Here is a 26,957-nt window from a genome sequence, read left to right on the forward strand (position 1 = left end):
ATTCTATGAATGGAAATGTAAATATTGTAATGGTTTGTATACGGTCATGTTTTTGTTTGTCAGTTCAAACTGCTAGGCCATTGTGTTGGTTTATTTAAAGAAAGTGGACACTATTGGTAATTACTAAAAAATAATTATTAAACCTGACTTGTATTGGTAACAAGTAACGGGGAGAGGTTGATAGTATAAAACATTGTCAGAAACGGCTCCCTCTGAAGTTACATAGTTTTCGAGAAAGAAGTAATTATCAACGAATTTGATTTTGAGACCTCAGATTTAGAATTTGAGGTCCCGAAATCAAGCATCTGAAAGCACACAACTTCGTGTGACAAGGGTGTTTTTTCTTTCACAGTTACCTCGCAACTTTGATGACCGATTGAGCTCAAATTTTCACAGGTTAGTTATTGTATGCACTTGTTGAGATACACAAAGTGAGAAGACTGGTCTTTGACAATTACCAATAATGTCAAGTGTCTTTAAAGTGTATGTTGGACAGTCAGCTTGGCATAGAGGTACCCTTACACCTCTAGTACCCGGGTTTGATCCTACTGGGGGCACTCTGTGTGGCCTGGGATTCCAGTCCCAATGTCAGATGCAATTGTGTCTGCCATGCAATATTGTCCGCTGCGGACACTTTTGCATATGCAATCGTGTCCAGGGCTATGCAAAAACCGTCCGGTGGACATGTACATGACTGTCTGCGTGCGTAAGCGATCGTGCATGCACTGAACCTACGTAGGCCTATAGGCAGCATGAATATTCATGTATTTTATGATTGCAGCGAATACCCAACGGCCGGACATTTCCGAAAAGTGCAAGGCTTACCCATTGTACATGTAATTTTTTTTTTAATCAAATTTCAACTCAGGAAAATATGCAAGGCTTACCCCTTGTGATTTATCAATTTTTTGCTCATTTTGGACAAAAGTAGAAGGCTTACCCCTTGTGATTTTATCCATTTTTTTTCTCATTTATTTTGGACAATAATGCAAGGCTTACCCCTTGTGATTTTATCAAGTTTGTTCATTTTTGACAAAAGTGATTTTATCAAATTTCATCCCATTTTGGTTAATAGTGCAAGGCCTTGGCCTTCCCCTTTGATATTTTACCAACATTTATCCCATTTTGGTCAAAGTACAAGCCTTGTGATTTTATCAAATGTTTGCTCATTTGGACAAAAATGCAAGGCTTACCCCTTATGAGTTTTTGTTCGTTTTTTGTTCATTTTGGACACAAATTCACCCTTTGTGATTTTATCAAATTTCATCCCATTTTGGACAAAAGTGCAAGGCTTTGGCCCACCCCTTGTGGTTTTATCAGATTTTTGCTCATTTTGATAAAAAATTAAAGGCTTACCCCTTGTGGTTTTATCAATTTTCAGCTCATTTTGATAAAATATGCAAGGTTTACCCCTTGTGGTTAATCAAATGTTTGCTCATTTTGGAAAAATAAAAATGCAAGGCTTTACCCCCTTGTGATTTTACCTAATTGCAGCCCATTTTGGAAAAAAAGCAATTGTTTTTTTATAAATTAGCTGATTTTTGACAAAAATGCAAGGCTTACATACCCCTTGGGATTTTATCAAAGTTTAGCCCATTTCTGACAAGAATTTGATAACAAGCCGAGTTAACCCTGTACAAAACTTCATTTTCTATTTTTTTTAATGTAATCCAGTCAAGTTGGCATAGTACTGATGTCATTACTTTACCTAAACACTGCTAAATTATTTTCAATATGTTTTATAATTTTCAAAACTAGAACACATTTTTTTTCGAAATAGTTAACCAATTACTTTATAAACATCACAAAATATTACTCAATAACTCACAGTTAGTTTGTAAAACCACAGGTGGATTTATTTGTAGTGTATGTAGAGATTAAAATGAATACAAGACTGAGTACTTGAAAATAAAAACATTTTTAAATGTTTGCGTTTACCACCAATTCATCTTTGGATATGAGCTTTGTTTTTTACATCAATATTTGAAATGAACCAAGAAACATCAGTAAAGGTGTACAGTGGGTGCGTTCGTTTAGCTTCCCCGAGTCGACCCCGGTGTGTGTTTTTTTTTTTTTCCAGGACGAACATGGGTAATTATCTGCACACATTCGTCCTGGAGGAAAAAAAAAAACGCCACACACCGGGGTGGACCCGGGGAAGCTTACGAACACACCCAGTGTAGGCGAAGAGCAAGTTCAAGTGAGGCACTTTAGTCATCCATTGGTTGATTTTGCCTGGTACCCAGGATGTATTGAATGCATAGGAAACCTGGTAGACCAGCACTAACTTACACTGACATTCTCAAAATCGACACAGGACTTGAATCAGCAGATTTCAAGTCAGCAATGGGGGACAGGAAGGCTTGGGGAACCATCGTGATTCGAGGACTACACTCGAATTAAGCAAGCAAGCAAGCAAGCATAGGTACCAGGCAAAAACAACCAATGGTCGACTAGAGTGCTTCACTCGAACTTGCTCAATGAGACAAATTCTAAATAGCACTTTCTCTCTACAATCGATTCAAAATCATTTCAAATGGTTCGCCTGAAGAAAACTTTAATGCTGAAAATAATAGTTCTGAATGTGGAATATAATTAATTTACACATAAAGAAAAACTTTTTGGAATTTGCTAATGTCAGGTGTCAATTATTGTAGATTTGCTATTATACTTTTAACTTTTAAGTAGAATTAATGGGAAAGAAAAGCACCCTGATATTGAAACCTTGACTTTAAACAACCTGCGACTCCCAAGTGGTATACGTGTATGTCTTTTTCTGTGACTGTGTCTTATTTCAGCCACCATCTTTGTATTGTTCCCTCTATGCAAATGTAATTGGTGAATACTGTTTCTTGTCATAAGAAATAGGGCCCGACTATTTCCTCATTCGCAGTCGCTAGCCATATCCGATTGGCGGCTGCAGGAAAAAAAAAAGAAAAAAAAAGAAGAAGCTTCACCTAATAAAAGTCAGTGTTCCTGAGGTTAAACCATGTAAATACAATAAATAAATGCTGCTTAACATCATTCTACTTCCTGCTCTGTTATTTTCCATGACTCTAGTTGGTTATCAAATTTAATTAAAAATATAATATTATGTATACAAAAGAAATTAAGTAGGAAATGAAGTACTGAATGCAATAAAACCTCTTGGTGTGTCGTTGTTCATTTGAATACAATACAAAATCAGCTTCAGGAATTCCTCCACCAGATTAAAAAAATGTCAATTTGATCATATTGAATACATGAAAGACTGGAAGTAAAAAAACACAAAATCCTGAAATCGCAAAAAAAAATGCTCAATATATACAATGAATTTGCAATAAATACACAGTACAGCTGCAAAGATTAAAAGCTTCAGCAAAGCTATATCGTTTGGCTCTGAATAAGTGCGTGGCACCAAACATTTTACTAAGCTGTAAAAAAACCCACCATGCTATATATAATTTTTAAACGAGTGTAACTTAAGTATATCATGCATTAAGATGTGTCTTCATCAATATAAATGTGACAGTCTTTCAATAAAGAAATAATGTGTATCTGCTCTACGTAAATTTTCCCCCGAGCTCTTTCCTCAGAACCAAATTTGACAAATCAATCAAAAATTAAAACACAATTTGATAATATGTAACAATCATCATGTTTAAATAATGGAAGCTATGCATTGTGGAAGTACTGAGAAAATTAAGTTTTGCAGTGACAATATGTAATAAAGTCTTTTGAGTTGTGGTGGCTCTGATAAGAGCTGGTTGTCTGCTCAGCGTTTCGATCAGTCTCTGACCACCAAAGTGTATTGATCAATGTTTCGATCATGAAAAGCAAGTTTACAGTCTCGGTGGATGATTTTAATGGTTGACTTTTGAAGATGGGCGGTGGCGGCAGAATTTTTAAGTACCAGTAAAACAAATTTCTGAAAAAAAATTGCCAAAAAGCTCTCTCATGCAATTTAACATAAAACTGGAATACAATGTTTGGTTAAAAATAATGCAAAACATAAAATAAAAAAAACTCAAAAGTGAAAGCAATTACAAACCAAAAGCTTGAGTCTATGCAGCCAGAGTAAGAATTAACTTTGTTCATTAAAAATACCCTAAACTGATGTGATACCTCTTTTCATGTTTGTAGTGTTGTTTAAATTTACACACAAAGTGTTGACCTGAGAACAAAAGAGGTCCACATAATAAATGGATTTAAACTATTATAAGCACATCCATACTCAAGTTTTTGTGTACTGTGCTGAAGACTGATTTTCCTCAACTGGAATTCTACTTTACTGTTCACACCTAATAATTATGAGCTAGTGCCCCAGAACCAGCCTGGAGACAAGTCTAAGCAGTGACAAAGGTTGCCTTTCCCTAACTAATTAAAATCTGCCTGCTGATGATAATTGTCTTTAAATGAGAAGCATGGCATCAACATGTAGTCTTGTCTCAAGAAGAAAAATTCTCCTGCTGCTACATTGTCATGGTAATGCTCAACCCAATCAGTACACGAAGTTACTTGAAGAGGAGACTAGATAGTCTCTACACATAGGCAGCTTCCGATGACTCCATGATGTTGGGATCAGACTCACTTTTTCTAAGCTCACTTCTGTTCAAGTTCAAAAATTCACACAAGCAATCATTAGTTGGTAGGCAATTAGTTGATTCAATATACAGACATGCAACTTTCTAAACGCAATTTAAAAAAAAAAAAAAAATGGTTGATCACACTTAACTTTTGTAAAGTGGTTTTCAGTTTTCTATGGCACTGTTTTGAAAAGAAAATGAGAAAATCAGCTTATCAGCTGAAAGGTTGCATGCCTGTATATAACACCCACTTCAATCCTTTGATTGCAGAATTGTAGGTCACACAACATTTATTATTCACACCACTACATTTCTTAAACAATCCTGTTGCAGTGGAAGATTGCCAAAAACATTAAAGTGCATTGAATTGTTGTTTCTCCGCAGCAATTAAGCTAACACAAACTCCACCAAGTAGTACACACACGTGAAAAACAAAACAAAACAGTGTTACAATACGAACTTTGAAGTCAAGACCAAGACCAAGACCTGCCAAGGTTTGGGAAGTAGCTCAAGACAATTAGTTTGCAATCAAGATTGAGACCCATATATCTAACAGTGAGAACCAGAACATAAAGGCTCTAGATCAAGGACCACATTTTAGGAATATCTGTTTTGAAAGAATACTACCATATAATCAACATTTTCAGGGGTGGAGGTCTTTAAGAAAGTTTAAGAACTTGAGCAGTCAGAGAAGGAAAATGAAACTGAGACCTCATGTTGCCAAGATGGAGACCATAACGCCAACAATGAATGAGACAGGGACCAAGACCACTGGGCAATCTAGAACGCTGCAAAAAAGGTGAGTTTTCTTCAAGTTTTAACTTTACGTGCGAATAAACTCCAGTGCATACATCACCCACAAGAAAACAACCCAAAACTCTGTGCTGCAAGAAACCACAAACCTTATGTTTCTACATATTAAATCGATTCACCTTGCAATAAGGGATGGTACAAAGGTTTTGATGTTGTAAGCATCTTGTTTTCAAGAAAACATGTCGAGTAAATATTTTTTTAAAGAGATATTTATCTAAGAGCTCCAATAATAACAGATGTTTGTATTTTTCATCATGGCTATGCAAGGGGTATATGCAGCATTTTAGAAAGCTACCAATTTTGTACCATCCCTTTGAAAGTTGACATACCTTCCAAAAGGAGCAGTTATTTCAGAGCGTGTTCTAGATTTAGGTAATGCAGCTGGGGGCGGCATCAGCTACAACGGGAAACGGAAGAAGTAAAGTTGTGCAATGTTAAGACTTACCAAGTATCCTTCAGGCTTATGGTGTAGACTTGTGGACAAGTCGTTAAATTTCTGTCGCGGTGATAGCAATCAAACCCTTTCTCTGGGATTCCCGCATTACTGGAGATGTTCGCGCAAGTCTACTGGCCCTGCAGGAGACTACTGGGCCCAACTTCATAGAGCTGCTAAGCACAAGACTGTGCTTAGCATGAAATTTGTGCCGTGATAAAAACAGGATTACCAACCAAATTTCCATGTGATTTTCAGGATAAGCAAACACAACAGCTGAATACCTGTAACAAGCAATATGCAACAAATTTGGTTGGTGATCCTGTTTTTATCAAGGAAGAAATTTCATGCTAAGCAAATTTTTGTGCTAAGCAGCGCTATGAAATTTGGTCCATCTCTTGTGCTGTGCAGTCTCATTTAACTTTTGGCGTGCACAAGTTTTTAATATGGGAGTAGTCGGCAGCCAGCAGCTTGTGTAAGAGCAATGATCTCGCGATTGCAGTATTCAGTCGCTGAAAACTGAATCATTATGCCACCACCACAACTTGACTATCACCACGACAGACATTAACGACTTGTCCACAAGTCTAGGGTTATGAAATTGCAATTCTACTTACAGGGTTAGTAACAAGGTTAGCATCATTCTTTGCAAACCCAGTAAAAATAAATCAAATCAAAATATAGAGTCCTAAGCTTTTGATCAACTTGCACAGCTGATAAACTTTATAAGAGATGTTGTAATGTATATCCAGGGGTGAATTCCACAAAGAGTTAGGCCTAGTCTTATCTCGAGTTAGGACCAGTTACTCGTCCTAACTTAGGACTATCCATGCAATTTGTATATCTCCTAGGACTAGTCCTAAGTTAGGACTAGTCCTAACTCTTTGTGAAATCGACCCTCGGGCCCAATTTCATAAAGCTGTTCAAAGCAGAAATTACTGCTTGACAAAATTCTTTGCTCAAGCATAAATTGAGTAGGGCGCCAGTCACAACAATGTAAATTTAATGTAATTTTGACTGGTAACCCGTCTCTGTTAAGCAATACTTTTCTTTGCTTCAAGCAAGTTTTTGTGCTTACACTGTTAAAGGCTTTATGAAACTAGGCCCAGTCTGTATATTCCGATATAGCGATGGTGTTTGACAAATTTAACCATTCCTGACAAAAATGACTTCTGGACCTCCTCTAACAAGAACGAAAACGATAAAGATAAAAATGCTCGCCCTAGATTGGTTGAATGAGCGAGGGCATTTTCTGCGCAGAGCATTTTATTCAATCGAGGGCGTGCATTTTTGTCGTTATCGTTTCGTTCTCCTCATCGAGGCCTGTGAGACTTGGCCTTCAGGTCTGGAACCTCCAAAACATGATAATTCAGGAGGTTGATCGACAAAATGGACTTATTCTTTCGCCCGTTGGCATATTTGGTGACTGCTTTACTATTTTCAAGAAAGTTTTATAGGCTCCATCCAGGACATTTTGGGAAAATCCTTAAATCAGTAAAATTCCTGAGAAATTAAATGGCTGCGATAATTCAAAATTAAAGTGAAGGAAAGTGAGCATTCCCTGTTAAAACACCAATTGCAACCATCTCCCCCGCCCATTTTATGTTAGATGCACACAAAATCGACCCAACATTGCAACATCAGCCCCACACCAACTACATGTAATATAACATTTGAGTTTAAACCACTAATTCTTTTCAGAACCGCCCAACTCATTAGAGATAGTCATTACATGGTGTTTACCGCAAACCTTTCTATATTATAATATAACGTTGAGTAATAAACAGGAAAACTGACTGGGGAAAATTTAGAGTTAAGACAAGTCTTCTCAACCCGTCCCAACTTTGGAGAACAATAGAGTCCAGGTTTGGTTGGGAAAAGTCCACGGTTGGAAAGTGTGTACAAAACCAATGGGAGCTTCTGCAAAAAAGTGAGAGTATAAACAAAAGAGGGAGAATAGGAGAGCCATGGTTGCAGGCATATACAAACTTACACTACACTACAGTGTGTGTGATTTCATATTCACTACCTTATTATATGGAGACCTCGAAGAAAACAGAAAAGGAAACACAAAGGGTCTTCATGTGGGAATTGTTAAGACCTGTGTTCTCCACAAGGAATGTTGTGTACAAAGTCTCTATGGGAGGTGCTTAACTAGTGCAACAGAAAGAGCAAAAGATGTCTCCACAGGAAAAAAATAAAAATAAAAATTGAATGTGCGTGTGCCTGTATGTCTGGGGGAGGGGTGTCAACTTACATATTCAAAGCCGCTAAACATGTTCTTTGGTTTAGACTTTGGAGACAACGGAGCTCGTTTGTTATCATCAGTGTGATCCAGATTATCTGCTGATCCCCAAATCCGGAATGAGTTTCGGATTTCGCGGAAGGAGCCGCCCAATAAGGAGCTCATGATAGAATGATGCTGTCGCTTCCCGGGAGGGGAGCCCTCGGCCAGCGCCATCAGTCGGATGCGAGGAGGTGACGCTACGAGAAATAATATACATCAATCTATTAAAATAACATATTAATAACAGGTATCAAAAAAAGGTTTCTGTGACTTGACTGGTTAAAGGCACTGGCGACTTTGGTAATTGTCAAAGACCAGTCTTCTCACTTGGTGTATCCCAACATACATGTATGCATAAAAGATAAAATCTGTGAACATTTGGACCAAATTGGTCATGGTCATCAAAGCTGTAAGAGAATACTGACAGAAAACACACATTTGTGTTCTTTCAGGTGCCTATGTAAAATGCTTCAGGCCTGAAGTCTGTTGATAAATAGTTGAGTGAGAGAAGTCGTTTAATATTTGAGTGAGAAATTACCTTTTTCTTAAAAACTTTGTTACTTCAGGGGGATCTTAAGAACAGGGATAACAGCGCCTCAATCTACTTCTAGGATAAGTGTACAACAGAGGAACCAATGAGCCATGTACAATGTGTGAACTTGAAACAACCTTGTGCACTTTAACTGGTCCCGATGTTCAAATGTTAGACTTGCACTGAGTCTATTCGACCACATACATGTTCTATTAATTTGAAGTTAACAAAAATTTTACTCACTCATTGGCTTTCCAGTCATCATTTCTGTAAGAAAAAAAATTAAAAAAGTATAAATACACTTTAGGGTAGATAATGGTACAAAATGCAGCACTTAGCAGGACAGCACTAGTGGCTTGGAGATTGAAAACTGAAAATACAAGGAGAAAAAGAGAACAGGAGAAGAAACAACATGTTTGTGGTTTCTTTTTTTTGCTCTAAATTTGTCCGAAAGTTTACAAAGACATAATCTGAAGAGTTTTTTTTTGCAAAGTCAGGCACTAAGCAGAAACTAAATCTTTGTGCTTGGTGCGGATACCGTTCTGCAATGCACATACTCTGCATAAATCTGCAGAAAACAGAAAACAGAAGAATGATAGTCAAGTTGGAAGAAGTGAGATGAGAAATGCTGCATTCACAAGAGTTTTGAAGTGCTAGAGAAATTGTGCTCGCATTTCGGTGCAGAGTGTGTACCATTAACACACCACAACAACAGTGTATTGGCCTGTATTTGTGACATGGTGAACACCATATTGGATCGCAGTGTTTGGTTTGGGTTGACGAAATGATGACCCGAGCCAAACTGCAATTATAATGTGTCCAATCCCAAATATCTTAATCCATTCACTTCATTCCATTGTGAAATGTGAGCATGAACTACTGTGATGACATCTTCAGGTGGATGAGATCTATTGATTTACAGTGGACACTATTGGTAATTGTCAGAGACCAGTCTTCTCACTTGGTGTATCTCAACAAACCTGTGAAAAGTTGAGCTCAATCGGTCGTCGACGTTGCGAGATAATAATGAAAGAAAAATCACCCTTGTCACACAAAGTTGTGTGCTTTCAGATACTTGATTTCGAGACCTCAAATTCTAAACTTGAGGTCTTGAGGTTAAAACTTGAGGTTAAAACTACGTCACTTCAGAGGGAGCCGTTTCTCACAATGTTTTTTACCATCAACCTCCCCCCATTACTCGTTACCATGTAAGGTTTTATGCTAATAATTATTTTGAGTAATTACCAATAGTGTCCACTGCCTTAAATGTCAATTAACGTCATATTTACACACCACACATTTCGAAATGTTGGCTGATTTCTAGGCAGATCATATACCAACAAATAATATAATAGATGCTAAAATTGCATCTTTGATGCAAATTTATTTCTATAATACTGTTGCGGTACCTGCTGCCCAAACATAGACTTCAAACTGCCTCTAGCTACCAGGCAATCACGGTGGTCTAGTTGGTAAGACACTGCTCTAGAATTGCAAAGGTCGTGGGTTCAAATTCCACCCGAGTAACATGCCTGTGATATGTTTTTCACATGACTCAGGAAAGTGTATACTCGAGTATACAGTGCAAAACACACATCGGTTTATGGGTTTGAAAGAAAAAAAAAATTAATACTTAACTAAAAATAATAGTTGAATTATCTTCTTAGTAATAATTAAAAAAAACTATGTAATTTGATGATTTTTAAAAACTTTATGTAGATGATTGTGATGACTACATTATTCCACCCGCTATTGGTTAATATACATACTATCAAACGGAAAACAACGAAAATAAATAAACAACACAAATGCAGACTAAAAGGAAAAACAATCAGATAAAAAGGGAAAACAATCAGATAGTTCAATCTCTAAGCAATATAACACTTTGCACCCTTCCCCTACAAAACTCTTTTGTTATTGTGTTTTGATAATCAAATCATAAATTAAATCCAGAATGTCTGCAAAAGGAATACTCCTTGCTTTTCACATAAATTTGTGCACATTTCTTCCCAGTCACGTGACATAAATCCTGGAGAAAACAAGTGGAAGGGCTGTTTATCTAATGAGTGCTCATGAATAAGATGTTGCAAGCTCTTCTTCGATTGAAATGGTATGAAAGATGAAACAAAATGAATCTTAGAAAAGATTCAGTCATTATTAAGATGTATGGTTGATCGAAGATGTTTTGTGTGATGAGTTAAAGCACTGCATCCCGAGGAACACGTTGCCTTGGATCGGTCGAGTTGGTCTTTGAAAAGCATTCATTATTGTAATTTATAGATTCAATTCAATAAACGTTTATTCCGTACTCTTGTTGAAAAAAAAAACAGTTCATAGAAATTTAACAAATCTAAAGTGCATTAAATTACACAAAAAAGATTTTGGTTGAAAAGATTTGTTAAAAATGATCCACACAAATATGCCTCGAAATAGCGTGGTTTTCCTTTTCCTCGTCGACTAAATGGCTGACCATGTTAGTTAGCAAAGCACAGGAAACCACGCAATTTCGAGGCAAATTTGTGTAGATCATTGTATTCTACGTATTTTTAAAACATCTTTCCAACCATATGCATTTTACAAACGCTTTTTATATACCAAATTGTCCGATCCAAGGCAACATCTTCCTTTAAAGTGACAAGCATGACATTTGACCTTTCTCAATCAAGCATGATATTTGACCTTTGACCTGTCTCAATCAAGCATGATGTTTGACCTTTAACCTGTCTCAATCGAGCATGATTTGACCTTTGAACAAACGTAGTAAAGTTTCACTGGAAACAAACATTTACAAATCATCCATATTTACTCAAAATCTAAGTGCAGCATCTCCAGCAGTTGCACATGAAGTTGTGTCTCGCAGCTTACTTTTAAGCTGCAAACTTCATCTGTGATTATAAATCATCTCTGTGCTGTGGGTTATACACCTGAAAGTTGCATTCTTTTTACATAACTTGTTATGTATAGACTAACTACATCAGACGTGGCTATACTTACCTCAATACAAATGTTAAATAGGTACATGTATTATACAAATCATCTACACCTAAACGTTCACATACGTGTGTACCCCCAAACGATGCCCAGTTGTTCTAGGATGGGTCCAAGGTTATACCCACAGAAACATCCTCCTACGACCAGATATAAGCGTGTAGGTGTTCATCATCAAAGCACACCCTAACTACCCACTTCACCCAGTTAACCCTATTCGACAGTGCTATGTTATGGCGTTCCGTTACAGTGTTTTCAAACCCATAGTTTTTTCCACATAGTTTTTTCCAGTGTTGAAGAATGAGGTTTTCCTTAAGTTCAGAGAACAAGTGAACGTCCACAGCAGAGTGATTGCAACACAGAACTGTGTGTGGATGTGAATAAAACAACTCCCTGAACTAAACACTTACATCCAGCTTAGAGGGAAGGTACACTATTGGTAACTGTCAAAGACCAGTGTTCTCACTTGGTGTATCTCAACATATGCATAAAATAACAAACCTGTGAAAATTTGAGCTCCGTTGGTCATCGGAGTTCCGAGAAAATGATGAAAGAAAAAACACCCTTGTTGGACAAATTTGTGTGCTTTCAGATAGGAATAAAAGACTTCTAGCTAGAAGTCTTTTATTACTTTAGTGAGAAATTACCTCTAATTCAAAATCTATGCTACTTCAGTGGGAGCAGTTTCTCACAATGTTGTATACTATCAACAGCTCTCCAATGCTCGTTACCGAGTCAGTTTTTAAGTTAATTTTTGTTTTGAGTAATTACCAAACATGTATCTTCCCTTTAAACCTATCTATTTGAGGGTGCTTGGATGGGAAACCACCTTCAAACACACCCTAGCTTATTCTATCTCAAATCATCTCTACCTAACACTATCTCAACTATGCACTTCACTGTGTTCAGCCATGGAGGTAGAATCTATTTCTACCTCCATGGTTCAGCCATGGGGGGAAATTAGACCTCCATGGAAATTCAGCCAAACATAGTTTGGCCAAAGAAGGCTACTGGCCACTGGATCCGCCCAAGGCAAGATAACTTTTCTAGTACTGTTATCAAAATAAATTCCTACCATAAACAAAAATAGCAGAATGACCATTTGGCTAACCAGTGCTTTTATGCATGTGCACATACTTGATACCAGCCACTCTAGTTACCCATTAAGCTTCGCTTGACAGTCAAACCCCCCTCATTATACATTAAACAATATCATGCCGGACATTACATAACATGAATCGGACACATAATCATGATGAAAGCATGGTATTAGTAAAGCATGTATTAAAGGAACACGTTGCCTTGGATCGGACGAGTTGGTCAAAACAAAAGCGTTTGTAACCGTTTTTTATATAATGCATATGGTTGGAAAGACGTTTTAAAAGTAGAATACAATGATCCACACAAGTTTGCCTCGAAATTGCATGGTTTTCCTTCTACTGTGCGAACCAACACGGTCGGCCATTTATGGGAGTCAAAATTTTGACCCCCATAAATGGCCGACGTGTTAGTCGACGAGGTAAAAGGAAAACCACGCAATTTTGAGGCATGTTTGTGTGGATCATTGTATTCTACTTTTACAACATCTTTCTACCCATATGCATTTTATGAAAAACGGTTACAAACGCTTTTCAAAAACCAACTCGACCGATCCAAGGCAACGTGTTCCTTTAATGACGTAATTGTGGATTATATGAACGGTGAGCATGGTTTAGCAGTGATGGAATAAAGTTATAACATTAAGCATGCTGGTGAAATAACGATAAATGTTCAGTAACAACCGACAATTAATTCAAAGATCAAATTGTCATCATCCATTCACATGACACTCAGTGGCTTTACCTAGTGGTCAAGACATCTGCTCTAGAACTCAGTGGTTTAGTGGTAAAAACATCTGCTCTAGAACCCAGGGTTGTGGGTTCGAACCCCACCCACATACCATCGCTGTGCATTTTGGTTGCTCAATGATACAGGACATAGCACACTAGGGTTAAACCAGAAAGCGTTGCTACTACTCATTTGCAGCAACAATAGAGGTTATCATTTTCATCTTTGATATTTTTGCCAACTGAAACTGAACATTATGTCGTACATTAAAGAAGGGCTCCAAGTTTAAATTCAGTTTTATGATCCCACTCATTTTCAAATAGATAGAGTCCTTGTAAAGACTGGAAAAAAGTCTCTAACCTTGCAATAAAACGGTGAAAGTTTGGTGGGAAAAAAAACCCCAACAAATATTTGATGACATCACTTTTTAAATATTAGGGTCCGTTTTTTTCCCCCAATTTTTAGTTCATTCTAAAATGGCATTGAATTTTACATGTTGACTGGCACAACAACTGCCTCTTTGGAATGTATTGACCAATGTGTTTTCCCTGTCCCGACGACGTCACATTTCAAATGTCGATATAAAATTTTACACCACTAACGATGAAGATGGCGTCTAGTGATTTGCCCACACTTTCATCAAGACTATTTATTTCATTTTTGAAAATGAGTTCATCACAAAACTGAATGTTGAACTTTGAGTCCCTCTTTAAGGAAGCATGGAGAAGGAACACTTCTTACCTTATTAATCTGACGGATCGTTGAGAGTTTTTGTTTTTACAATTTGTCTTCAAGAGATACACTGGATTACATATACATTTTCTTAAAAAGAGTCTAGTTTAAGAACACTTTAGAATATATGGGGAAATGATGGGTTAAAAAATAGCTTTAGAACCAATTAGTCATAATGTGACAGAAATGGGAGTTTAGCATTATTAGTAATGTAACCAGCCCTTAGTAACTTAACCAGCCCTTAGTAACTTAACCAGCCCTTAGTAATGTAACCTGAGCCCTTAGTAACTTATCCAGCCCTTAGTAATGTAACCTGAGCCGTTAGTAATGTAACCAGCCCTTAGTAATGTAACCTGAGCCCTTAGTAATGTAACCAGCTCTTAGTAATGTAACCAGCTCTTAGTAATGTAACCAGCCCTTAGTAATGCAACCAGCTCTTAGTAATGTAACCAGCCCTTAGTAATGTAACCAGCCCTTAGTAATGCAACCAGCTCTTAGTAATGTAACCAGCCCTTAGTAATGTAACCAGCCCTTAGTAATGCAACCAGCTCTTAGTAATGTAACCAGCTTCTAGTAATGTAACCAGCCCTTAGTAATGCAACCAGCTCTTAGTAATGTAACCAGCCCTTAGTAATGCCACCAGCTCTTAGTAATGTAACCGGAGCCTTTAGTAACTTAACCAGCCCTTAGTAATGCAACCAGCCCTTAGTTGCTAGTTATTCCACTCATAAACTGACCAGGGTTTGCCAGGTTTTCGGTGACTAGTCAGTAGGCCCAATTAGACTCCATCAGCTGTTTCACCTGTCCATATTTCCTAGTAGGGGAACCTTCTCAGCCCTGAACTAATCAGCCAGACCTATTTGATTAAATTTTGACTGGTTCTGGTGTTTTAACTGGCATTTGGCCAGCAGATCATTGTTAAAGGTGAATGCTGCTAAGGAATTTGACACTTTTAACAGTTCATGGATTCATACTAAAACCACCCATTTTGCCATGGTTTCTAAACAAGAGTAGCCTAAATGGGTAGTTTATTAGTTTGTCATACATTGCAGTCAGCTAAAAAAAACACATGTTCATAAAAGACTTTCATTAGGAAATCTCAGTAGAAAATTTTCTCTTAAAACCAAGTTCGCACTGACAAACACACTGTATTTATCTCCCCAACCCCATCATTCCAATGTTACATGTACATGGCATGACAGTGGCACTACAGGTTGCATGTACATACGTTTGATAGGGCTCAATTAGATAGGGCGCAATTTGATAGAAGTGGTTGAACAGACAATTTTGGAAAACAAAATTAGCAGGACACCTGCTAATGATGGTACATGTGATATGGTTCTTTGGTTGGGAAGTTTTGGTAAGTTAGTAATTCAATTTAAACATTATAAAAAAATCAAGAACATATTTTTTTTAAATGATGTTGTGTCACAAACTTTGCTTTCTTTCCAATGTATTTTTTGTTCTTTTTTGATCCAGACAAATGTTTTTGCATGAATAACCAAACATGTCTTCTACTGAGAAATTGAATCTCTTAGCACTGTTAGGCCGTGTCCGAAACGACGACTTCGGCTACAGCTACGTCTAGATCAGCGCGTCTACCAGTGTTGAAGAATAGGCAGACACGCGCGATCTAGCCGTAGCTGTAGCCGAAGTCGCCGTTTCGGACACGGCCTTAGTTAGTATCACCTTTGCATCTTGAATAATTTTCTCTAAGCAAGAACTGCTTCTGCGAATTTTCTTCAAAGGGCGCATTTAGGCACCCTCATTGCTAGTAAGTGTAACATTTAAAAATCATGGTACTCAAAAACGAAAATGTAATCATCCAATCGAGGAAAGAATACTACTTACGGATGCATTTCTGTATATGTTTATTTATAATTTGGCATATTAATTCACTACTCACCACTTAAATTGGAAATATTTTCAAATGAATTAAACTATTTCTTTTTTTCTCACTATAATAAAATATTCCATTTTTTTTAAAACTTTATATCTAATCTCTGTTTTATAATCTCTGTTCTATAAATGTAGATTTAAACAATTTGTATGAGTTGTCTTGCAATTGATATGGTTTTATTAATAAATCTTTTGAGGTAAAATTTGTTCATAGGTTTGGTAAAAATTAAAAATTAAAAATTACTTTATGATTTAATATTGCATTTTAGCACTGGTTGTTTTACTTTAACTTATCAAGCACAGTCTCTACAAAAGTAAAAAAAAATACATACTAAAAATGAGGGTATTTAACCAACTATGCTACCTGGAATAAACAAAAACAAAATATGTGGCTAAAACAAATGTGTAAATTCCACTACTAACTAAACGCACAACAAAAGATAAATAAATTATATACTTTGGTGAACTTTGATGAAAAAATTAATAAATTACAAGGCACATTTAAAATGTTGGTCTCCATTAAACACACACATCAAGAATGACTTTTTGCTTCACAAAAAAATAAAAATAAGAAAAATATTAATAATCAAATGTATATAAATAAAAGTCAAACTAGAATCTACCTAAAACTACACACAGTTTTGGAGTATAAAGTCAAACTTGTTGGCAAGCTCAGAATGTATTTCTTTAAAACATTCAAGGTTTCTTCCTCCCCTCCCCAAAGTTCTCATCATTACTTTGTTAGATCGTAAATTGCTTTACTTTTGCCCTCAAGGGTATTTTATGATCTCAAGCCTCCGCCCCGACCCCCAAAACCACACTTTATTTATGCTATCATGACTAGGCTGTTTATAAATGCTATTGATATACTATTCTAAAACTTTGAATCTTAACTTGGCACTTTGAAATGCAAATCACGTATCGCAAACAAACCATGCTTAGCTTAATTTGCAGATCTTGTGTAGATTATATGATTTCAGGCATTTGTTCACGCCGCCAATCCACTGGCGTGCTTTAAAGATGCTGAGGTAGAATCGACCAATCAGACATCAGGACAGGCATCCAATCAGCATCCTGCAAGAAGTGGGAGCAGGATCGAGTTTTCATCATCATCATCATCATCATCATGATCCAAGATGCAGCCTAGCTAGTTAACAATCTCATTAGATGCTAAGCAAACTGCTAAGCAAACTTGGGGGTATAGCGTGCAAGGAAGAGGGGCTGTGCATCAAAATGTACACACTATCATATTAAAACACAGTCATGCAACAATTCATACATTGTCAAGGTCCCTCAAAAGAGAAGTTAAAAACGCCTTGATCCTCATAAGAGAAATCGCAAAGAAATCTCACGGAATAACGACAACATACATTTTAGAATCAGAAACAATATAGATGACAAATTGAACATATAATGTAGATGACTTGATCACTTCATGCCTGATCTAAAACCAAGATGATCATTTTTTGCTTGGGCCTCGTCTTTCTTCCAATGTGGTTTGGTAAATTTCATGCAATTTTAAGTCTAAAATGTGTGACACTAACTGAATGGAAAGCAGTCTACAAAGAACACACAGCAACTCAAGTGCAAAGTTACTCTAAAAGCTATGATGATATCCTGCCTATGTAAAAAGGAAAACCTAGGTGACTACTTAAATAATTCTACGGTGACATTAGAAAGAAAAAACAGGTTACTACTCTCGAGTTCCTACAGACTCAAGTTGCAGTGAGTCGCATCAAGGCATATTGAACATAAACTAAATTCATAAGTACACCCCAGGCCTGGTTGGGGGACCCATCTTTGCTACCCTTTGGAATGGAGTAGTACAACACAGACAGTCTGTGCAACCATGGGTAGGACCAGTAACTGACAATCAACCATTAATGGATTGGAACCATTTAGTGACTATCGGAGTCAATTTAAAGAGAATGTGTACATATAATCACTTTTAAAAGTAGTTTCGGTAAAAACTTGATTAGGGGTACAGCAGTTTCAATAGTTCAAAACATTTTGAGAATTATTTCAAGTAATGTGGTAAAAGGACAAATGTATCAGTTTTTATCCCCCAAAATTGAATCTGAGAAGCGTTGATGACATGCACGTCTCTCAGATTGTGTATTCCATACATATGGATTAATCTTGCAGTGTGGACAGAACGCTCATGATTATTGGCCCTAATTAACAACCTGACCACCTTTTGAAATCAAATTTTCAAAGGTTACTTTGATTGTATAAATTCACATTTCCATGTATATAGGATTTAAACAATCAAATGGTTTCTAAAACCAAAGGTATTGTTCCCACTCCTTTAAAGCAACATTGCATGATCGGTCTGACCACGAAGGAAGGAACCCGACTAATGACAAAAGGACTGAAGCACATGCCTGTGCATTGTTTATGAAAGGGCAAAGGCACCAAGGCATTTTCCCCTTGGTAAAGGGCACCCTATGACAAAATTGTAACATTGTACTGAAGCATTTCAAGGGCACCAAAGATGCCCAGGGGGCATCGAGGCAATCACCTTGTTGCCTCTGCAAAGTAGCAGGCTTAGGAGCTATTTCACATTTTTTAGCCAATGGCTATCTCCACACGCACACCACAAACTAGTGTATCATGCCAACCAGCATTATGATTTAACGCCCAAATACATAAATTCAGACAACCCACATTATGTTTGGAATAAAAACTTAACAAACATAAATTATATGCTCTTTTAAGAGCATATAAGTGTATCAGTTTTTGATGACATAAATGTCATTTAAAAGAATTGCAGGTACATGGGACACTATTAATAAACCAGCAAAAAGAATTATGTATAAGGAGATAAAAATTAACAGAGCAGGTAGTAACCAAGTTTGCTACATGATTGCCCACACAAATCTTGCTTACGAAAAAAACAACACGCAACCACCTCTAACTGCCTCTAGCTACATGTACCAGGCAACCTCAGTAGTCTAGTTGGTCAGACACTGCTCTAGAATTGCAAGGGTCGTGGGTTCGAATCCCACCCGAGTAATATGCCTGTGATATTTTTCACAGGACTTGGGAAAGTACTGAGTATACAGTGCTAACACACATCGGTGTATGGGTAAAAAACAAAATTAATAAACATGTAACCAGTCAAGATGCAATGTGATACATAAGTTTTCTGTTCATAACAGGTACCCTGCTTGCTGCTTAGTTTTTACTAAGCAGTATTTTCAGGAAAGTAGATTATGAAATTGCTGCTTATCAAGATTGTTCAACACTTAATCATACATGCCACTATCGATTCAAACCATGCAACTATTGGAAAGGGAGACTTTGTGGGTGAAAATGAACCAAGACAGCATCTGATTGCATTGGTGTCCTGTAGGCCTGGGCGACTCGTGAAATTTACTACTGTGACTAGTCGGGCCTCAAATAGTCGTGACTTCGCTCTAGTCACGACTTATTTTTAGTTCCCAAGATGCATTGCAGCATAATATTGGCCTTAGCACTTAGGTGCAATAAATATTAAAACTCGCAGTGAAAGACTGAAGGATTGTGTCACTGATTTTCTTTTTTTTTCAAAAAAAAATGTTGTCATGAATAGTCGTGAGCCACACAATTGGTTCATCAAACAGGTATTCAGGTTGTGGCGAATATGTTTTTAGAAGCCGTTGCAAAATGATTAACAGAGTAGTTGAAAAATGGTAGTCATGAATTGACTTATCAATCAGTATAGTCATGACTCCGACATTTGTACCACTATTCGCCCAGACCTAATGTCCTGACTTCATTGGCTATTTATTCCATGAAGAACATGCTTCTACTCATGACCATGTCTGAACTGCTTCACTACATCAATTGGAACACAGCCATTTATAGAAAAAAATCAAACGTAACATTTGACACACTTTTCAAAATGCGGCAGTCAAAGGAATACATGTTATTTATTTATCAAGCCTCAATTAAAAAACAGTTAATGACGTAGATAAATTATTTTAAAAATTAACAAAATTCACAATGTCACTGCCACTGTGGCCAGGGGCCTCTTTACCGGAAAAAAAAAAAGAAGAAAAAAAAAAAAAAAGAGATTTGTAATGTTGTTGTTGTTGTTGTTGTTGTTTTGGAGTTTGTTGTTGCTGACCAGCTAGCAGCTAGTCAAGTAGAACAGATCAAGGCTCAAATATAGATTGTGGAGAATTTTGTCAACTTATAAAGAGTGTTTTGAGAATGATGCACAGGGAAGCACTTCTCGGTGATGATGTCACCAGTTAATTTACTTCTTAAAATTAATGTCCTTGACACATACTGCGTACACTGACTATTTGCCAAATGGAACTCACACAAATGTTGATTACAATTTTATGGGTTGTTAGTGCTCCATTGAAAGTCACCAAAACACATACAGGGGTCCAAGCAAATATAACTGTGGCTATCTTTTTTGGCTTCACAAAAACTTGGGCTTTGACGTTGCAGTAGAAATGTCTTTACCAAGCTCATAAGCCTGACCATGGAGGTAGAATTAGACTCAAGCATGTGGCAACGCAACGACTTGGGTCGACCGAGTTAGTGAGTGAGTTATCAAGCTGGGATAGTACAAACAGTGTGACGACCAAGATAATAGGCCCCTGGCCAAGCAACAATAGTATTAATACAGGAAATGGTTGAAAATGGAGACAGTTAATATGAAGACACGTATAAGTTTCCCAGCACCACTGAGATTCAAAATTCTCTCCACATTTTGATCACTGAAATCTGTTACAAGGTGAATAAGTTTTGCGCCTTGAACACCCACCAGGGTGGATACGTGCGCATTACAAGTCTTATTAATATTGTTGTTATTATTATTATTATTATTATTATTATTAAGTTTCCTTCTTTGATTACGAGTGTTTATTTTACCTGTAATGAACAGACTATTACTTAGTTATCATTTAGGTATGAATGCTGTTTCTTTCTGTTTAATTGAATTTTTTCACTGAACTAATTCACAATATGGGAATAACTTAATTTCTGTACAATGTGAAACTTCATAGATATATTTATAATCTACAACAAAAACAGCGTTTAACCAAAACATAACGTTCCAACAAACCATGTCTACTTTTGTGCAATGGTACTTGCATGCATACAAAAAATGGAACAATCAACAAAATCTCACAATTCTGTACAAAAACTCAATTAATAAAAATAAAAGTATTAAAATAAGATGCCTTATTAAATTTGGCAATTTTAAAAATTTCTCTCAAAACAACTATCATACAGAAAGACCATAATTCCATTAGAAAGTTTTTTTATTTCAAAAATAAATATATTCAAAGCTGATTTGAAGGTAGTACTGTTAAACATTAAACAGTTGCAATACCGTAATGCTGTCTTAGTTGTAATTGTCACTTGGAACAGACTTGGAATTACACGGTCTATTACCTTCTTAAACTTTTAAACTTAGGAATGCTTCGTATCGTACTTTTCTTCTTCTTTTTTGAGGCCCGTATCAAGGAAGTATTACTGTTAAACCAGGCATGATTAGGTTGATTGAATTCAGTGAGATGTTATGTAATATCTCAAGGAAGCCTGGCTAACTGAAGATTAGTGTAAACTACGAGACTTTGGACCCGGGTTGGATAGCTTCAATGTTAGATTTCTCTCGGGCTAGGGCATGTTGGAGTCCAGGAAGTTGTATGTCCGTTCGACACATGTATTATTGGTGGTGAATAAGTTTAAGGAGATGTTATGTAAAACTTCAAAAGGGAACTAACAGACGGTTAGTGTGAACCCTGAAATTTTGAAATAGGGGTTGGTAGTTTCAATCAGTAACATTAATATCGCAGAGATGCACAAACCCAGGGTTAGTGTGAACCCTGAGATTTTGAACCAGGGGTGGTAGCCTCGATCAGTAATTAATACAAGGAGATACACAAACTCAGTGGTTAAGTGTGAACCCTGAGATTTTGAAGCAGGGGTGGTAGCCTCGATCAGTAGTTAATACAAGGAGATACACAAACTCAGTGGTTAAGTGTGAACCCTGAGATTTTGAAGCAGGGGTGGTAGCCTCGATCAGTAGTTAATACAAGGAGATACACAAACTCAGTGGTTAAGTGTGAACCCTGAGATTTTGAAGCAGGGGTGGTAGCCTCGATCAGCAGTTAATACAAGGAGATACACAAACTCAGTGGTTAAGTGTGAACCCTGAGATTTTGAAGCAGGGGTGGTAGCCTCGATCAGTAGTTAATACAAGGAGATACACAAACTCAGTGGTTAAGTGTTAACCCTGAGATTTTGGACTTGGGGTTGGTAGTTTCAATCAGTACTTAAACATATCAATATCACAGAGATGAAAAACAAACCCAGGGTTAGTGTGAACACTGAGATTTAGGGAACGGGTAGCTTGAATCAGTGTGGATAAAGGGAGATATAATGGAGAGGCTGAAGTTAGGGAGATATTGAGGAATATTGAGGGATACCTGGGCAAAATTTCATAGACCTGCTTAGCAGAAATGGGCAGGATACCAATCAAAAATGGTGCATGTGACATGGTAGTTTAGATGGTTACCCTATTCTGTGTGCTTAGCTACTTTGTTTGTGCTTAAGCAGCTCTATGAAATGGGCCATGTTGGTCATCTGTCAAAGGGAAAATTAACCCATGAGAATCAGTATGCAGCATGAAAGGAAGGTTTTCAATATCTGTCTTCTACTGATGCTTTTATTTAAAAAAAACCATCTTAAACAAAACCAAAAAATTTAGCAAAATAAACTTTTACAGTCTTACCCCACTAAAAAAACTGTCTACAGTTAAGCGCAAAATGCAAAACTGAAAAGACTATTTCTATGATAAAAAGAAAAAATGCCCCACTAATGTCAGTTCATAAGATTACTTTCTGTTTTTTAGACTGAAGTGTAAAAACTTGCATCCAAACTATTGCAATAATTTTCAATCTAATTTTTCAGTGAACAGGAAATTGTTGTAATTGTACAGAGCTGCTTTTTATTCTCAGTTGAATCAGTTCAACTAGACTCTGCAAATGAGATCTCAAACTCTGACGATCTCCTTAGGGTTTTTACTAGTCTGGCGCCTCATGCTAGGCGACCGCATTGGGGTAGTCTTCGGCGCAGGCATGGAGTGTTTCTCACTCTTTGACCTCTTGAGGGCGCTAGGACGCCTGAACGAGAGCCTACCCATGGCCCGAGAGAACGAGCTACCCGGCGTATCATCAGTGTTATATGATGCTGCATTGCTTCTACTATAACCTATGCCGTTATGGGAGGAGGGGGTGGAGTAAGAGGAGGATGAGGGGCAGTTAGAGAAGGGATCTGTCTTACGTTGCATGTAGCTGGAGGCTCCCTCCTTCAGGTAGTGGCGAGCTTTACGACCGCTGAAGTCTCGAACGTTGATATCAGCATCTGTAAGTAAGTGAGTTAAAGAGGAATTGAAACCAATGGAAAATAAAAGCTATTTGTACTATAAATATATTTGTTATAAATGAATTAAAGGTACTGGACATTATGAAAATAATTGTTAGCATAAAATCTAACCTCTGCTTAACTACTAACTGGGCGAAAGGTAGAAAATCGGTTGGGACTATTACTAAGGGAATCAATATGTGGTGAAGAGGTTCTCAACTAGTTATTGATAATTTTACCGAGACGAAGTAGCCAACTCCTTATAAGGAGATTGCTGTGCGCGTCACGCGTATTGCGTGATGTGGCACAACTGTCCTGACCGTTGCTCCCGACCAATAGGAATGAAGAAACTGTCTTATAAGCACAGGTGCAAGCTCGCGTGTCACGCCCATGTTTCAACACTTTTTACTGGTCATTATCAAAGGTGACACGTGATACGGTCTCCACCAATAGGAATAGTGAAATTGTCTTAGGTATTTATGAATTTTGGATCAAGGGGACTTATCATTTTTAATTTCACTTCCGCGGAGTCAGTCCTTATTTGGTCATTGAGTTATTTGTCAGGCAAAGAGGACAAGTTAAAGATCACGTTGGCATGGTTTTCATGAAGATGAAAAGGTGTAACAGAAATCTATCCTTACGGTAATCTTGAATGAGGAACTGCATGACGGACTCCTTGCTGTGGATAGCGGCAAAGGCAGTGGACACTATTGGTAATTGTCAAAGACTAGCCTTCACAGTTGGTGTATCTCAACATATGCATAAAATAACAAACCTGTGAAAATTTGAGCTCAATCGGTCATAGAACTTACGGTAATCTTGAATGAGGAACTGCATGACGGACTCCTTGCTGTGGATAGCAGCAATATGAAGAGCAGTGTAACCCTGTAGATAAACACAATTAACATTTTATTTACTTATTCATTTCTTATTTATCCTGGATGACCTATTTAGTGAAAACAACTCGCTGATCTCCCATGGATACCAGTTCACACACAAACAACAGAAATGCAATGAAAATATTTGTACATATCAAGTCCTTTGGATTTGAACAAGTAAACAATTTCGAGAGCAGGGGTGGATTTCACAAAGAGTTAAGACTAGTCTTATCTCGAGTTAGGACCAGTGTAAAGAGTAATTTTTCAGATCCTTTAGTTGTTTGTAGTATTTTTAATGGTTTCATTTAATATACGTGTAGGTAACAGCTGGTCTGGCCTAATTTTTTGATTATTTGTTTTGGGATTTAATTGGGGAATTTAGGCCTATAAGTTTTGTTTTCTTGTAATGCTTTTCATTTTGCTGTTGAGCGCTTTGAGGAATGCCAATTCATATTGCTTTATATAAATACTGTTTTATTATTATTAATACTATTAACTTAGGCCGTGTCCGAATTGGTGGCTACGGCTGTGGCTACGACCGTTGCCAGGGGTGTTGCTAAGGGCGTCCTATACTTCAATGCATGATGGCGCGGCGATCCGGCCGTAGCCGTGGCCGTAGCCGCCAATTCGGATCCGGCCTTAAGACTAGCTATAGGTTTTATATATCTCTTAGGACTAGTCCTAAGTTAGGACTAGTCCTAACTCTTGTTTAAATCGACCCCAGGACTTGAATCTATGACCTCTTGATTAGTGTGCCGCCACTTTACAAACTGAGCTCTGTTGGTGGTCTCCCATTTTTGTCAATATATCTTTGTTCCACCATAGAGCAAGGATTCCACGTGTCACTGTCAGAAGAAGCCATTCAACCTAGCTATTGAAAGTGTATAGGCCGACAAATTACATGTGCATCATCTCGGACCAGTTATAACACAGGTACAAAAAAGCTGATGTCAAAGAACCTTTACCCAATAAATTATTGCACCTGTAAGAGTAGACCTAAGTGGCTGTCTAGTTGCGGTTAAAGACATGTTTGGTTTCCAACACAACAATAGAGGGCAGTATGACAGTGGCCCTATAGGTTTAATATTTTGGTTGTGGCAGGAAACAGCTGACAACGGAAAAAAAAGGAAAGGGATAAAAAAACATCTTTACTTCAAAGTAGGATTTGCATCTTTTACATGATGGGAGTATAATAAGGTGAGGCTTGCGGTAGCACAACTTGAAAATCTTTCTTGTTCCTTTATAATGTGACTTGCCATGCAATTTTTTGTTTTATCTAATTTGTCACTGGCATTTTAGCCAGTTTACTTTTTCAATGTATTTTTTAATGGTTTTTCTGTAATTTTTAACATTTTTTTTTTTTAATGAATCTCTGTATTTTCAACTTAATTCAGCTTGTAGCTGCAATGTTCAAATGTGTTTTAATAAACCAATATTAATAATAAGTTCAAACTGCAATTTGGTTGATGGCCACTGCAAATTTTAATTGTTTTTTAACTAAACAAACCATCAACATGTAGTGTCGTACGCTTTACATATCTGTGTTTTGATTGGTCCGAGGTGAATTTTGGCAGATTAACTTTCAATCGTCACATCTGCATAGAGTGCATGGTTGTGCGTACATGGACGGGATTGACGTAATTATAATAATGATATCGAAGTCTTATATAGCGCACGTATCTACCAAACAAGGTACTCAAGGCGCTAAATATTATTATACAAACTTGTGACGAAAGCTGTTCAGGCATGGATCATCATGTCTTTAATAATAATAACAATTTTTTAACAAAAAAAGTCGATTAAAGAAGCTCTCTTACCCCTTGCTGTTTGTTGATCATCGGAGTTGCAATGGTAGCATGAGTAAAAAAAAACCAAACATTTCAATGTTCAGTGAGAACTAATAAAGTATGAAGGGTTAACAATTCAGTAGAAGTCATGTTCTTTTACAAAACAAAAAAATTATGAAGTTGCCAAGCATGGAAGTATGTAAGGGGCTGCCTTTTGAAAACAGTTTTTGAAACTTTCCGCAGAGTTTATGCCAGTCAACTATCAGTTTCTTGGGTAGGTGTGAGGAACATAGTACTAATATTTTATGCCCACACTTTAAAGGAACACGTTGCCTTGAATCGGACGAGTTGGTCCATGAAAAGTGTTTGAAACCGTTTGTTATGAAATGCATATGGTTAGAAAGATGTTTTAAAAGTAGAATATAATGATCCACACAAGTATCACTCAAAATTGCACGGTTTTCATTTTACGTTGCGAACAAACACGGTCGGCCATTTATGGGAGTCAAAGTTTTGACTCCCAGAAGGGAAAAAAGAAAAAAATACAGACAAAACAAATGTTTCAATTTATGATGGTTCAGAACTAAGAAACACAAAACTGTGAGATCAGTCACTGTTTATGTATCCCTCATAAAATTACCATGTTTTAATCAAAATGTAAAAAGGCAATTTGTTGTAACTCCTTTTCCAAACATGATCCCTTTTCCCAAATAAAAAGAGTCGGGGAACAATAATTTTAAACTCACCGATCTAGTGTTGATGTCAGCTCCTCTATCAGCCACTAATCTGATCATTTCTTTCTTTCCATGTTTTGCTCCCCAGTGTAACGCCGTCTGTCAAAGAAACAT

General features: G+C 37.1%; 1 protein-coding gene across 1 annotated transcript; it reads right to left on the minus strand.

Annotated features, from left to right (window-relative positions):
• Positions 1–1,830: 1,830 nt before the first annotated feature.
• LOC139934403 (ankyrin repeat domain-containing protein SOWAHB-like) lies at positions 1,831–26,957 on the minus strand. Its single transcript, XM_071928626.1, is given in 8 exon segments — positions 1,831–4,587; positions 5,708–5,775; positions 8,069–8,295; positions 8,874–8,897; positions 23,364–23,444; positions 24,257–24,329; positions 26,140–26,145; positions 26,856–26,957. Coding segments are annotated over 8 exon segments (648 nt in total). The 3' UTR covers positions 1,831–4,520.

The sequence above is a fragment of the Asterias amurensis genome, chromosome 3 (assembly GCF_032118995.1).
Source record: "Asterias amurensis chromosome 3, ASM3211899v1".
Taxonomy (NCBI): Eukaryota; Metazoa; Echinodermata; class Asteroidea; order Forcipulatida; family Asteriidae; genus Asterias; species Asterias amurensis.